The sequence below is a fragment of the Camelus bactrianus genome, chromosome 11 (assembly GCF_048773025.1).
Source record: "Camelus bactrianus isolate YW-2024 breed Bactrian camel chromosome 11, ASM4877302v1, whole genome shotgun sequence".
Lineage (NCBI taxonomy): Eukaryota > Metazoa > Chordata > Mammalia > Artiodactyla > Camelidae > Camelus > Camelus bactrianus.
In genome coordinates, this window is record NC_133549.1 from 16,823,712 (window position 1) to 16,837,704 (window position 13,993).

The following is a 13,993-nucleotide window of genomic DNA, read 5'->3' on the forward strand; positions in this document are numbered from 1 at the left end:
GCCAGGAGGGTCTGAGAGGGCGTCTCCCCAGGGGGAGCACAGCTTCGGGCCCGTCCCCCGGGGCCCTGGATCTCGACAGAAAGAGCAGCCGCGCCCCCCCCTCCAGCAGGCACCCTGGGTCGGGTGGGGGCAGACCCCACTCTGTCAGAGGGAGGCCCAGACCCTCCCGTAGGAGGCCACCGAGGCCAGCGGGACCCTCCAGGCGCGCTCCCTCGTGAGGAGAGGAAGGAGCCCCCAAGACGGGAGGGGAAGGAAGAGGAAGGAGCCAGTTTGCTGGTGACCAGCTGTCAAGGTATCCTGGGCCCAAGAGCCACCAGCATGGACAATGGAGTAAGTGGGAGTGTGGACAGATCCCTCCAGGTGAGGACGGACTCCTCCTAGGTGAGGATGGGCCCCTCTGTGTGTGGATGGAGCCCCCTGGGTGTAGGCAGAGCCCCGGGTGCCAGGGCTGCCCCTGGGCCGTGAGGTCTGACTCTGGGGGGACCTGCTGTCAGGGCACGGCGTCTCCCTGGACCGGGAACCCGTGGGCCAGGTGGGTTTTCAAAGTGAAGCTTCAGGCTGGAATGGGAGGTGCTTCCCGGAGGGGCCTGAAAGGGTCACTTTTCCTCCTTCGTTTGATTTCACCTGGACAAGCGAGGCCGTGGGAAACCTTGGTGGCCCTCAAGTCCATGTCCGTGGGTTTCTGGTCTGGCCACTCTCGCCTCAGAAAAGGAAGCCCACCTATGCCCCTCTTTTCAGGGACCTACTTAGCCAGGGATGAAGGCGGAGGCTGCAGGCTGGAGGCAGGGCTGAGCCCAGGACCCTCGGGCAGCAGAGGCGCCGCCAGTCATGGCCTCGCAACCCAGGAAGCCCCCCACAGCCCCCCGTCTTCCCAGTGCCCTGGGGACGCCAGGTTCCAGTGCTGAAGAACACGGACCTGTCTCTGCCCAGATGGATCCCCACCTTCAGAGCTTTGAGGGGAAGTCAGAACCACCATGTGTTAAGGCAACCCCGAGATTGCCAAGGCCGTGTGGGTAGTGTCCTCCACCAGCCCGTCCTCTGTGCCCACTGTGGACCGCCGCTGCACTCAAGCAAGTCACCAGGTGAGTGGGGAGGATGTGGGGTCACCAGGTGAGGGGGGGAGGATGCGGGGTCAGCAGGTGAGGGGGGAGGACGCGGGGTCACCAGGTGATAAAGTCACGTGAGTGGCCCCTGGCCGTGTCTCCTTGGGCCGTCACCAACCTGGACAAGCCTGAATGCACACCGGCCCCTGTTCTGGGCTCCCAGGTCAGACAAATGACCAGGAGAACAGTGAAGGGCCCCCATGCTGGATGCTTTACTCTGCAGTGCAGTCAGATGAGGAAGTTACACAACAGTAAATTCACAGCTTCATCCTCATTCTGCCACGCTGGAGCCGGGGGTAGGAAAGCTGTCCCTCTGAGTCTCCATATTCAGCCCTGTCGGCCGGTGGGTGATGCCTGTCTCCACTCCCCACACACGGCAAAGTCAGACATGACTCTCAGCTGCATTGGTGGGCACTTGGCAGCCTTGAGAACCGTGCAGCACCTCCTCAGTGTCAGGCCAAGGGCGCCGGGGGTGCCGAGGTTAAGAAGGCAGTGCCTGTGACCCACTGCCTCTCTGGGGGGTTCCCAGGGGGCCGATCCTGGGGTCTGGGTGGAAGCATTTTCCAAGGGGCTGGATGAGCCTCTGAAACCAGGAGGAGGGAGTGTGGGGAGACCACTGCGGGAAACCGGGGCCCCACAGTCTCCCGCCGCAGCCTTTGGACACTCCGTGTGACTCAGAGGGTTTCACGGTCCCTCCGAGCGGACACTGAGCTCGGTGCCTCCCCCGGGAACCCTGTCCCTGAACCTGGCCCACCTCGCCCAGTGGGTCCACATGCAGCCCTTGCACACCCCGTGGGGAACCCCTCAGTCCTTCCCTATGCTCGGGCCCAGCATCCACGGGCGTGGGGGAGACAGGGCATCTGTGTCCCTGGAGGCCAGCCCTGCCTGAGGAAAGCCCCAGCCTTCCCTGGAACCTGTCCTTGTAGCCGAGAAAGCTTCCTCCAAGTGTTCTTGTATGAACCACCTTTCTGACAGAGTCATGGGTTCACGTCACATGCCTGAGTAACGGTCTTCCAATGGACTCGATCACTAAACCCAACAATTTACAGAGGGTGTGCTGACACTGTCCACACAGAGCACGCATGACGGAGAGGGTAGCCAGGCCTGGGAGGGCAGGACTACATAGAACAGAGAGGAGCAGGTGGGACAAAGGAAGAAGCAGGGCTGACAGGGAGGTCCAGGCAGGGCTCTCCTGGGGCAGCCAGCCCACAGGTAACTGGGGAAGAAGGGGCACCTAGGCGGGGCCAGGCTGGTGCAAAGGCCCTGAGGCAGGTTTGCCCCGGCCCAGGGATGGAAAGGAGGTGGGGACCTGCAGGGGACAGAGGAAGGAAAGAGCAGGAGGGGCTGAGGACAGAGGGTGTGGCTGGACTGGCAGCCACCTTCCTCCAAGACGACAGGCGGCCACAGGGCTGGCAAAACGTGGTACCACGGAGTCCAGGAGGGGCCAAGCGACAGCCACACCCCTGCCTCCCGGTGCTCATCTGTGCTTGCAAATGTCGCACCAGGTGCAGGTACCCGTGCGCCTGCAGGCGAGGATCCACCAGGTGCGCAGAGCACGGCCACTGGCTCCACCATGCGGGGCCCACGAGGGACACCTGAGCCACCCCAGGAGTGGCCCCAGCCTAGGTCCCCCTCAGTCACACTTCAAGGGGCTCCCGAGTCACCTCCTGCTGCCATTTCTGCTCACAACCATGTGGCCCTGGAGATGGTCACTTTCTTCCGTGAGAGCGCCTGGCCTGGCCTGGCGTGGGCAGAAGCAGCGCATCCTGACACTCCCGGTGGTTAGTACCGGACACCCTGGTTCTTTCTCGGCAAACAGAGCCGTAGGGGGCAGGTCGGACGCAGGCACCTGCCGGGACACGGAGGGCGTTTATCCTTCGCCACAGAGAGCGCTGGCTGTGCTCCATCCCCGGGACAAAGCCCGTCCAGGCCACAGCGGCACAGGCCCCACCAGAGGCCGGACCCTTCTCTGCTGGGCACCTCCTCCAGGCCCCTGGGCACACTGGAGTCGGCGTCCTCCGGGGCAGCCCCGGGCAGGGGTCTGGGCTGGGGAGGGCAGGTGCCTGGGGGTGCGCCCCCCCCATGGGGTCTTTCCTCCCTGACCCGTGGCTCCTGCCCACTCTGCCCCCACCTCCCTCACCGCACCCTCCCATCTTGCCGATCTCCAAAGTGGAGCCTCAAGCTCTGTCTTCGGCTGGGGCTCCCCATGAGCCGCCCTGGTGGGGGTCCACACTGAGGGCAGCCACGTCCAACCCGCAGCTGGGACGGCCTCCTCCGCCCCAGGACCCCCTCCCTGATCAGAGCACGTTTGCTGGCCCAACTCCAGGCCCTGGGAGCAGGGAAGAGAGCTGGGGAGGAAGACACAGTATGAGAACCCCAGCACCCAGCACACCGAGGTGGCCGCTGCCGGGAGGCGAGGGCCCAGGCGGCTGGGGCTGGACCAGCACGAGCGCCTGCCGTCCGCCTGCTCACCCGGAGCCAGGCCCTCGGCCCGGGAGGGCGGTGAGTGAGTTCCTGTGAATGGGACGGGCGACGTCACTGCAAGGCTGGTGGTGCCTCTGAAGGAACAGGGTTCCAACTCCTGGCTTCCCGCAGAAAACGCAGGCAGATTGGACCCGCCCAGGACGGCCAATGGGGCGCTGTCTCCTCAGGCCTGAGCAGACTAGCCGAGCCACCTGCTTAAGTGAATGGCCACTCGGGATGGTTCTTACGGAAGGACAGGATTTAACAATCTTTTCTGAATCTAAAAATTGCCCTCTGAGCGTCCCCTGCTCAGGGTACGAGACGTTGCTTTGGCGCCATCTCCTGGTGAATATGAGCATCTGCAAGCTCCTGCCTGTGCTGCAGCCCCCTACACCCTTATGCCGTCACAGCCCCCTAGGTCACAGCCCTCCCCAGGCCATTGCTCCCCTAGGCCACTGTTTCCCCAGGCCGCAGGCCCCCCCCCCGTCACAGTCCTCGCCCCAGGTCACAGCCCTGTAGGCTCAGAGGTCCCCCAGGCCACTCTCCCCTCAAGGCCTCTGCCCCCCCCCCAGGCCGCAGCCCCCACGCTCCACGCGCGCCCCCCCCCCCCACGTGCTCATCACCAGGGGCAGCTTCAGGCTCACCCTCCTTCTGGGAACAGGCCACTATTTTCTGATCCCTATTAGTACCTGTGACAGCGTTTATGTACAAGATAAATTCATTTCAATTTCCTTTTTCAATTAATGGCCTATTATTTGAACCACACTCAGCTAAAAATATTGCTCCAATGCCATTAATCTTGTAAAAATTAAATTTTCCTCCCTTTGACAGCCAGAGGCCATCAGGCTGTGGTGGGAGGGTGGCCATGTAGCTGGCCCACCCTGCCCAGGACGCCTAGGCACAGGGTCCTCTCCACCAGGACATCCAGGGAACGCTGCAGAGACGGCTCCACGCGTGACACACAGAGGGTGATGGGCGGGCACAAAGGGGACGCACTGCAGGGCCAGGGTCAGGCGGGCTTTTACCGCAATCCACCACGGTCCTGGTCAGCAGACGGGTGACAAATGTGCACACATGCACGCACGCGCACACCGTGCTGAGTCTGGGACAAGGTCCAGACCAGGAGCATGGAGACCACTGACCACTTCCCACCAGGAAGCACGGCTGTTCCAGGTACCCAGTTACCCTGCGGGCCGTCAACGTGCCCACAGTGGACCGTGGCTGCAGGAGGGGACCACCGGAGGACACAGCACCGCTGGGCACCCACACCCTCCTCGGCAGCTTGAGCTTCGTCCCCTCTCCCAGACACTGTCCAGTCCTGTGGACACCACGAGACACAGCCTCAGGGCCTCAGACCTGGCCTTGACCCACGCCCAGTGCAGTGCTGTCCTGTGCAGTCAGTCTCGCCCCAGGGGGTGCCGCCCAGGAGCCAGCAGCCAGCCGGGACACTGGCTAACCTGCCACCAGTGCTTTTAAGACCAAGACAGGAAAGAAAACACTGGGGGCTCTCACTGTGAGATGTTTTAAATCGACAGTAGGCAGGCGAGGAGGAGCAGGCTGGGTGTAAGGTCACCGTCAGCTGCCCCGGCACACGCCCGGCACATGCACGGACGCACACTCTTCCAGGGCACAATTTGTAGCAGACTGTTCCATCGTATGCCTGGTCCTCGGTGTAAAACTGTTTAATTCTTGGTATTTCAAATTACTTCCAATTTTTGTTACCAGACAACTTTCGATGACTGTCCTCATCATACACAACAGTGTGCAAGACGCTTACGTACTTCCCCAGTGAAGTCGCTGAGTTACGGGAAGGCTCTTTCTCAGGTTTCTGTTTTCCACTGCAAGTTGTGAGACGATGTTTTGAGATCAATCTCAAGGGACAAGGAAAGACCAAACACCGCACTCGGCCCCGGGGCCCCTGTGGCAATAACCACTGCTCCTCAGTCCACTGAGCATTTCAGCCGCAGCAGAAACACAGCTACTGAGACGCCTATTGTGACAGGTGACACCTAGCAGACCACAGGGAACTAGAAAACTGAGCACTTCAGAAAACCCTGAAAAACTTGCCTGGTGTGTGAGACACAGACAGGCAGCAGCGACAGAGGGGGCTCCCGGCCCTCCGGAGGCTGCAGCTTCTGTGCAAGAACCCAGGCCCCGTCCACCCACGAGCTGCGCCTACTCCTCACTGCTCGTTCAGCCCCGGGGCGCCCAAGGCCCCACGAGGACGCTCCCTTAGCAGAGGGGTGGCCTCAGCCCAGGAGAGACCCCCAGCTGCCCCTCACCTTCCGTCTCTGCCCCCAGACACACCCCCACTCTGATCTTGCTTTGGGTTAACTTATTCTTCATTTTAAAACTTTCTACTGCAAGCATTTAACGCCAGAAGTTTCCCTCGAAGTGCTACTTTAAACGCGTCTCATAGATTCTGATGGTTTTTACTTTGCTTTTCATGTTATTGGAAACAACTTCTAATTTCCTTTGTGACTCGTGGGTTGTCTACAAGTTTGCTATTTATTTCCAAATGTCGGGGAATTTTCCGGACATGCTTCTGTTTACTCGTCACGCGGCTCCTTTGTGGTCGGAGAGCGGGGCCGCGTGACTCCCGCCTCTCGCGCCCAGGTGAGTCTTCAGCCCAGATTTCAGTGTGTGGAACGTTCCACACGCACCCAGAGGCCAAGACGCGTCCAGGCCCAGGAAGGCTTGTGCTCTGGCCGCCAGGGTGGGCACATCCGAGTCCTGGGGACAGACCCGCCTCCAGCCAGTCTCCCCAGGAGGGTTAAGAGCCAACCTCATCCTCCAAAGAAGTCTCTGCTGACGCACCTTCCACCTTCGTTTGGAAAGACGTCTTTGAAGAAGAGCCGACAGCTGCCGTTTCCAGGCCGGGGCTGCCCCGGGCCATGTCCTTGTCCCTTGGCTGCGCCACTGACCCCAAAGCCAGGGTCCCGGGGGCGTCACTGAGCTCTCGCTGGCTGGTGCCCCACTGGGCGCGGACCCACAACCTCCCTGACTCGGATCCCTGGCACCGCGTGCTCACACGACGGCTGTCACGTCTCAGAGGAACTGACCCTCCCCTCGTCACGTTCCTTGCTCCAAATCCCTGCCGACACCAACCCGGCCACTCCCACCTCCTCAGAGCCCACGCTGCTGGTGCTCCCTTCATCCTGTCACTTGTAAAGTTTCTGTCCTGCTGTAACGGCGGCTGCGAGGCCCGAGGGCTGCCTCCTGAGGAGGCGGCGGCTGGGGCAGCTCTACTGGCCCAGCAGAGACTGAGCCTCGGAGGGGAGGGCGGGACCCCGAGCGCCTGTGTGTCCTGCCGGAAGCTCGTTACTGACTGCGTGTATCGGTTTACGTGCTTCAAACTCTGAAGAACGTCAGCCCTTTCCTACCCCCCCGTCCCGCCCAGGGTTCCACTCACACCACTGACCACGGGGGCCGACGATCCGGTAATGGTTTGGGCCTTTCACCATACTTTCTCTTGCCACACCTTCAGGTTCAATTACCTTTTCTTTTACCCTGCAGCCCCTAACCGGCAGGAACCCAGTGTAGCTTCCATTCCAGATCCCGAGCTTTTCATCTGAAAGTCCCACTTGGGAAGCACAGGAAGCCGGGTCACAGCAGAGGGAAGCATGGGTGTCTGGGACTCGGAGACTGAGCTGAGAGAAGGAGCCGTCGGGGACCAGGGGAGGCGGAGGGGCCACGCCCTCACCTCGCTGCCCGGGGAGCCTAACGGTGCTCAGCGTGGGGCCCCTGTGATGCCGGGGCCCCACGAGCAGAGAGCAGAGGGAAGACCCCAGGGACGAGGAGACGCACACCTGCAGTCCCATGACCACTGCACGACCGGCATCAGATGCCCGAAATTTAAGGACTGAAACGGGCAGGGCCTCTTCAGCATCGCACCCTCTGGGGAAGGGCAGCCACATGTCTGCTGCCCTGACTCCGGCACAGGATGTCCAAACAGTGGCTCCTTCGGGAGAAGACCTGCCAGACGGCCCCTGTGTCTATAGCCCCGGGGGTGCGGGCAAGGTGAAGGTTGCGGAAGCAGAAGGTTGCGGGTGCAGGGCTTCGGCAGAGATGGGCTCCAGACTGCATCCCCCTGCCCCAGCCAGCCGCCGCCAGCGCCGGTCCCACACCTGCCCCTGCAGGAGCCCCACCCATCCCTGCACCATGCACGCACCCCGAGCTGTCCCCCCAGGCCGCGTGACACTTTAACTCAGGCCCAGTCACGTTCTGCCAGTGACAGAGCTGCCCCCGCCTCTCCCTGTGGGACCGGCGGGGGGCCGCATCAGCGCGTGCGGGCCGCGCCCGAAGCCGACTCCGCGGGGCGAGGGGGCACGTACCGTGAAATGCTCCTGGGACTTGTAGTTTTCGTCCAGGTAGACACGCGCCCTGTTATACTCCTTCATGGCATCACTGGACAGCAGCTCCCTGGAAGGAAGAGGGCGAGTTCTGTACTGCGAAGCCATGCAGACCCCGCACCATTTCACAGGTGTGCGCACCAGGCACGGAAGAGAGGCCTGGCTGCCCTGTTAGATTTACATCATCCTGGAAACAACAGCCACCAACTGGGCTGGGGGGAGATGGGGAGGGGAGGAGATGGGGAGAGGTGGAGATAGAAAGGGGCAGATGCTAAGACCCACTGTGCGCCCCGGGCAGGCGGCCCCACCCGCCGGGAGACAGCAGGACACAGGCTCTCGGGGAAGGAGACCAGGGTGCAGAGACACTGCGAACACGCCCAGGGCCACTCCGGGAAAGCGCATGGGGTGTTCCGGGGTCTTCTCGGCCCTCCTGGAGGTGACACAGACTCCCAGGCCTGGACGATCCCAACCCTTTTGTTCCTCACTGGACAAGAGCTGAACACTGGGGCCCAGTGGCTGAGGCTCTGCGCCGATGGGGAGGGAGGGACATTCCCCAACAGTGGCTTCCGTCCCTGACTGCTCACCCTGCCTCACCAAGCCCAAGCAGACGACCCCCCTGCCGTCTCCATACGCGTGGCTGAAGTGGGTGGCTCTGCACCCCCACATCCTGAGATGACACTGCACCAAAGGGGCGGGGCTCCCCACTACTCCCCGACCCCACCCAAGGCACGCATCCCCCGCTGCCCAGTGGCATGACAGCAGGGACAGGAGGACATGGTGCCACGTGACCAGGAAGAGGCAGGGGCTCCAAGCTGTGATCAGGAGCGAGCAGAAAGGAGCCTGGAGGAGGGTAAGGGAGGAGGATTGAACTAACCCCCACCCGCCCACGAGAACAAACCCCAGGGCCCACAGGGAGGAGACAGACACACACACGGACATGCACGACAGTCAAGTCTGGTGTCACATCAGAGTCACCCAACATTATGAAGAAGCAACAAACGCGACCCACAGTCTGCAAAAAAGCAGCAACAGAAACAGACCGAGAAAAGATAAAGATGATGGAATTCACTGAAAAGAATCTTGAAACAGCTGTCATAAATATGACCAAAGATTTAAACAAAAACATGAACATAATGAGGAAAGACAGGGAATATAAAAACCACAAATGAAACTTCCAGAGCTGAAAAATCCAGAATCAGAGATAAATTCACTGAGCGGAGCCAACAGCAGATGAAAACATAAAAAAGGACAGATTCATGACTGAAAGACACAGAAATTATCCACACTGAAGCAAAGAGGAAAGATGAACTGAAACTGGAGTCCAACAACAAGGCAGAAGGGAGGAAGAAGAACATGCAGAAGAATCATGGACACGCTTGTCCCGCATCGGTGTAAAATTATAAACCTACAGGTTGAAAAAGCTCAAAGGGCCCCAAACAAAATAAACACAAAGAAAATCAAACTAAAGCAAAACAATCAAGTTGCTGCAAACCAGCCAGAAAGACAAACTCCAGCAGTCAGGGAAAAAGACACACTATATACAGAAAATTAAGATGCGAACAAAGGCCGGGTTCTCGTCAGAAACAATCCCGACCCGAAGACAATAGGACAATGGCCTTGAAGCCCGAAAGGGGAAAATGGACAAGCCAGAATTCTGCTCCCAACAAAGGTATCTTTCAAGAGTGAAGACAAAGGCTTGTTTTCCAGACCCACAGAAGCTGAGCGAGATGCTCAGCGGCGGCCTGGGTGAGGGTCAGCGCGGGGGCGAAGGCAGAGCCCGCGGCGGGGCGGCGAAGGGCGGGGACGGAACGGGTGACGTCTCCCTCGCTTTCAGTCTCTCTGACAATAACTGCCTAAAGTAAAAGTAGTAACGCCGTATGTTACGTACAAAAAACGTCTCCAGCAGCAGCTCGAGGGCAGGAGGGGCCTGGTGTGAAGCCAGCGGCTCGGGAGCGGGACCCAGGCCGCGGGGGCCACCGGCCTGCTCTTCTCTGGGACACACAGGCGGGGACGTGCTGGCTTCTTTATATGTTTAAATACTGATGGCTTTTGTCAGTCAAGTGTGTCACAGGGATCTTTTCCCGCGTGCGGCTAAACTTCTACTCGGTTCCTAGTGTCTTTTGATAGACAAAGGTTTTAATTTCAACGTGGTCGAATCTGTTGTTCCCTTCTGGGGGCTTTTTCAAGAAATCTCTCTCTGCCCCCAAAGCTCTGATCTCCTACCCTTTACTCTCAGAACAGCCGTTACGCCCTTCACGTTTACTCACTAACACAACTGAAATCCGTCCTGGGCGGGGGCACGACGAGAGGGGGACCCAGCGTCATCTCCTCCCGGCCCAGGACACCAGCGGCTCCCCTGACCGGCAGCCACCCGCCACAGTCCGGGGCGAGGGGGAGCAGGCCCACCCTCACGGACACCCGGCGCCGGCGGTGAGGACACCCGCCCTGCGGAGCTGCAGGGTTACTGCGTGTCCCTGGTCACCAGGGTTCTCCCCACCTCACCAGACTCCGCCTAAACTGGCCCCAAGGCAGCACCCAGCCCACCCACACCTTTGGATTTTGGGGTAGGGGCTAATTTGGCAGTTTTAAAATATCTACCCTTTAACAAATGACCCCTGTGCTCAGAGGGCTCAATGCCCATGGCTCCTGCCACCCATGGACGGTGATGCTCTGTCCCTGTCTCACTGTGACAAGCTCTGAGCAGCTGCAGGGACACCAGTCCTGTCCATCCACCTGTCCGTCCGCAGCAGCAGCAGCAGCAGCAGCAGAGTGGCAGCCATTAGGCCACGCGAGGTGTGACTGGCCAAATCTCTGCTGAAGTCTCAAGCCCAGGGGGCACTGTCACCCTGCACCCCTCACCCCAGGGCCACACTGTCACCCTCCAAGGACACACTGTCACCCCCCAGGGCCACTCCATTACCCTACACCCCCCCAGGGCCACACCGTCAACTCCCCCAGCCATGCTGTCACACGCTGGGCCCCACCAGAAGCAAGCACAGGGACGTGGGAGCCAGGACTTACTTGACAAACTTGTCCACATGCGACATGGAGGCTTCGTAGTTCTTGCCTCCGAACTCCTGGCAGTGCAGGGCCAGGAAGTGCGGCCGGTGCGCGTGGGCCACCTGGGGGAAGCAGACGACAGGTCAGGGCTGCGCGGGCTGCGCCAGGCTCGGCCATGGCGAAGCTCTGGGGCTCGCACCCCGTATGCTTCCAGTCACCGTGGTCCCGGGTCTTCCCTCTCCCTTGGCTACAAATCCCCAGAAAGGACTCACAGCTTCTGAGAAGCTTCTTTAGGAATCTGGGCATTTTCTCCCAACTGTAGTCAGACGTGTCAACTGTAGAGCATCCAGAAAGGCCATCCTAATGTGACACGTGTCTGATCCCGCCACGTCCCCCACGAGGGGTCCCTGGTGCACGTGTGTGCGTGCACCCACAACCCCGTCTGGAAGGCAGCAGAGCTGACCACACAAGGACACCAACCGGATGCCAACCTACCTCCCATCCACCCTCGAGGCAGAGGACACGGCTGCGGTCAGCTGGCTGCACATGGCCACTTGGTGGCACAGCTGGCTCGGCCACCTCCTCTCAGTGCCAGCCCCTCCACAGCCTCAGGTCCAGGCCTGGCAGCGCGTGTCCCTGGTCACCAGGGTTCTCCCCATCTCCCCAGACTCTGACCAAACTGGCCCCAAGGCAGCACCCAGCCCACCCACACCTTTGTCACTGGACCATGGAGCCGTCCTCGAGGACGGGGCCAGACGAGCTCCCCAGTGGCTCCATCAGAAGCACAAGGAGGGCCGTCCTGACCACACCGTCCAGCTGCCCCACACCCCACCCGGCAGTGGGGCCTGGCGCCTCCCAGGTCGTGTCTCACCCCCCGCAGGAAACTGCACTGGGCGTCTCGGGGTGACCCACAGGTCCCCACGTCCCCTCACCACACACGCCCTGCTCCTGCCCGTGGTGCTCCCCCTCAGCTCTGGCTTCTCCCCTCCCCCGGGGCCTCCCGAAACAGCAACACGGGCTGCCTCTGAGGCGCTTATGGTGGCTGGCACCCTGCAAGCAGCAGATCTCAGCATCGGTCACGCGCATCCGCACACCCAGCGGGAGGACCGTCTGCCCCCCGGCCGCAGCCGCCCCGGCCCTGCAAGTGACCCGCCTTCTGTCCTCCTGAGTCTCAGCTGAAGGACTAATTGGGGGAGCGCGCCTGCGATGTGTTTAGTGCAGGTCTCTGAAGACCCCCGGCGAGCAAAGCCCCGGGCTCAGGTGAAGACTCGCTGACTGATGCAATCTGCTGTCCCTTCCTGTCTTTTGAGCCCCACTCAACCCCCTTCAGAGGGCCGGGCTCTAGCCAAGCTATGGGGTGACAAGGCACTACGACACCCAAGCACTTCCAGCACCTGTGCCCACCGCAGGACCAGGGCCACACATCCACACGTCTCCACGTGTCCTTGGCCTCCCGTGCACCGTCCACCCCACCCCTCCCATACCTGCCACCTGTGTTTAGGTCTCACCTGTCCCAGCACAGCGGCCCCCAGACTTCTCAACGTCAGGGACCTTGTGGACTTCCTGCACCACGGCTCTGCCTGGACAGAGGCTGGGGAAGCCCACCGTCAGTTCCAACAGGTGAGCTCCTCCATGAGCCCTCAACACCTCCCCACCCACGCCACACCTCCAGGGAGGAAGACCTCTACCCAGCACATCTGAACTAGCAATCACAATTTAACTTAGAAGAAACTTGACTTACGGTGAAGAAATTAACCTGAAACTAGGTTCTAATTCACCATAAAATGATTCCTATTACTTCATCCCCTGAAACAACACTTCCTGCACAATGCCCCAGACCACCGGCACCGCCTGCTGGGCTGTGCACGGGCCACGTCCACGGACAACACGGCCTGAGCCTCCCAGACCTCCCACTTCAGGCCCACGGGTGTGAAGCGTAAGAGCACAGACAGTCACGGCCACGGCGAGGAACCCTGGAACCTCAGAGGCGGGTGCTTCCCCTACCTCGGGGCTCGGGTCCCCCCACGGGGACAGACGTGTGGCAGGCGTCCTCAGTCTGTGCTCCCACGTGGCAGCCGGTGAAGGTCCCACCCACTTAAACCAGAACCGCCTGCATCACGTGCACGTACCGCAAGCCCCCAGGTTCAGGGCTTTTAAGGGGTTGCCCCACATGCCACCTGCCTCTGCGCCCCCAAGCCCTCCTCAGCCCCAAACCCCACCCGCTCCCCATGTCCCGAGCCCCGCAGATGGGCTCCGACCACGCCCCCACCCAGGCGCAAGGACTGTCCTGCCACCTGCTGCTCTGGGCTCACCCGCAGCCCCTGTGCCCGCCCTCCCACTGGACCATGTGCCTGGCCCCAGCCCGGGCGGGGTGAGCTCGTGGTGAAAGCTCGGTCAGAGAACCCTTGCTCCTGCCTCTGGCTCCGGTCACCTCACCACAGGCCAGGTGAAGCGTCACAAGGCATTACGGAGGTGGAGGAGGGTCCCGCCTCCGTCCACCTGGATGGTGGGGTCCGCTCCACAGCCAGGGCTGTGCCTCACCTGACGCTCCAATCCACCTGGGACAGGCCACGGGCGTCTAAAATGGACTGAAAGTCACACGCGTGAAAGTTCTTCCAGCCGTGAGTTCACAACGATACTGAAGAAAAGACCCCACACACTGGTCACCCTGGAACCAGGACTTCTTTTGAAAACTGGTAAATAAACAGAGCGCAGCAAGAATTCACCCTGCCTGCTTTACGCCGTCCGTCTCCTCCTGCGGAGAAACAAGTCCGGGAGGGCAAGGCTCTCCTTAGGGAAACGTCCTAGCAACAAAACGAGAAGAAGTGACACGAGCAGAACACACGTGGAGTGAGTCAGGCCCGAGAGCGCGCTCAGACGTGCGGTCCCAGAGCCAGACCCAGAGCAACAGAGGCCAGGCGGTCACCGTGGCTGGGACTTAGGTCAAAGGGCACAAGGTAAAAAGCTCTGGGATCTAACGCCAGCCTGGTGACCAGCCCGCAGTGCAGAGTCCTACACCTGGCCCCTGCCGAAGGGGAGACACCGGGCAGGGAAACCCTGCGGAGTGGCAGGCCC

The 13,993-nt window shown here is 61.0% G+C and overlaps 1 protein-coding gene across 5 annotated transcripts in view; it reads right to left on the reverse strand.

Annotated features, from left to right (window-relative positions):
* Nucleotides 1-13,993, reverse strand: part of INPP5A (inositol polyphosphate-5-phosphatase A) — a 158,036-nt gene that overhangs the window by 75,755 nt on the left and 68,288 nt on the right. For 4 of the 5 annotated variants that reach the window (XM_074373339.1, XM_074373341.1, XM_074373340.1 and 1 more), the window contains 2 exons: nucleotides 10,940-11,040; nucleotides 7,901-7,988 (listed from right to left, as the gene is read on the reverse strand). The exons of the other annotated variant lie outside the window; for it this stretch is intronic. In XM_074373339.1, the coding sequence (XP_074229440.1) occupies nucleotides 7,901-7,988; nucleotides 10,940-11,040 (189 nt within the window). The remainder of the gene's footprint in view (nucleotides 1-7,900; nucleotides 7,989-10,939; nucleotides 11,041-13,993) is intronic. 5 annotated transcript variants of the gene reach the window in all.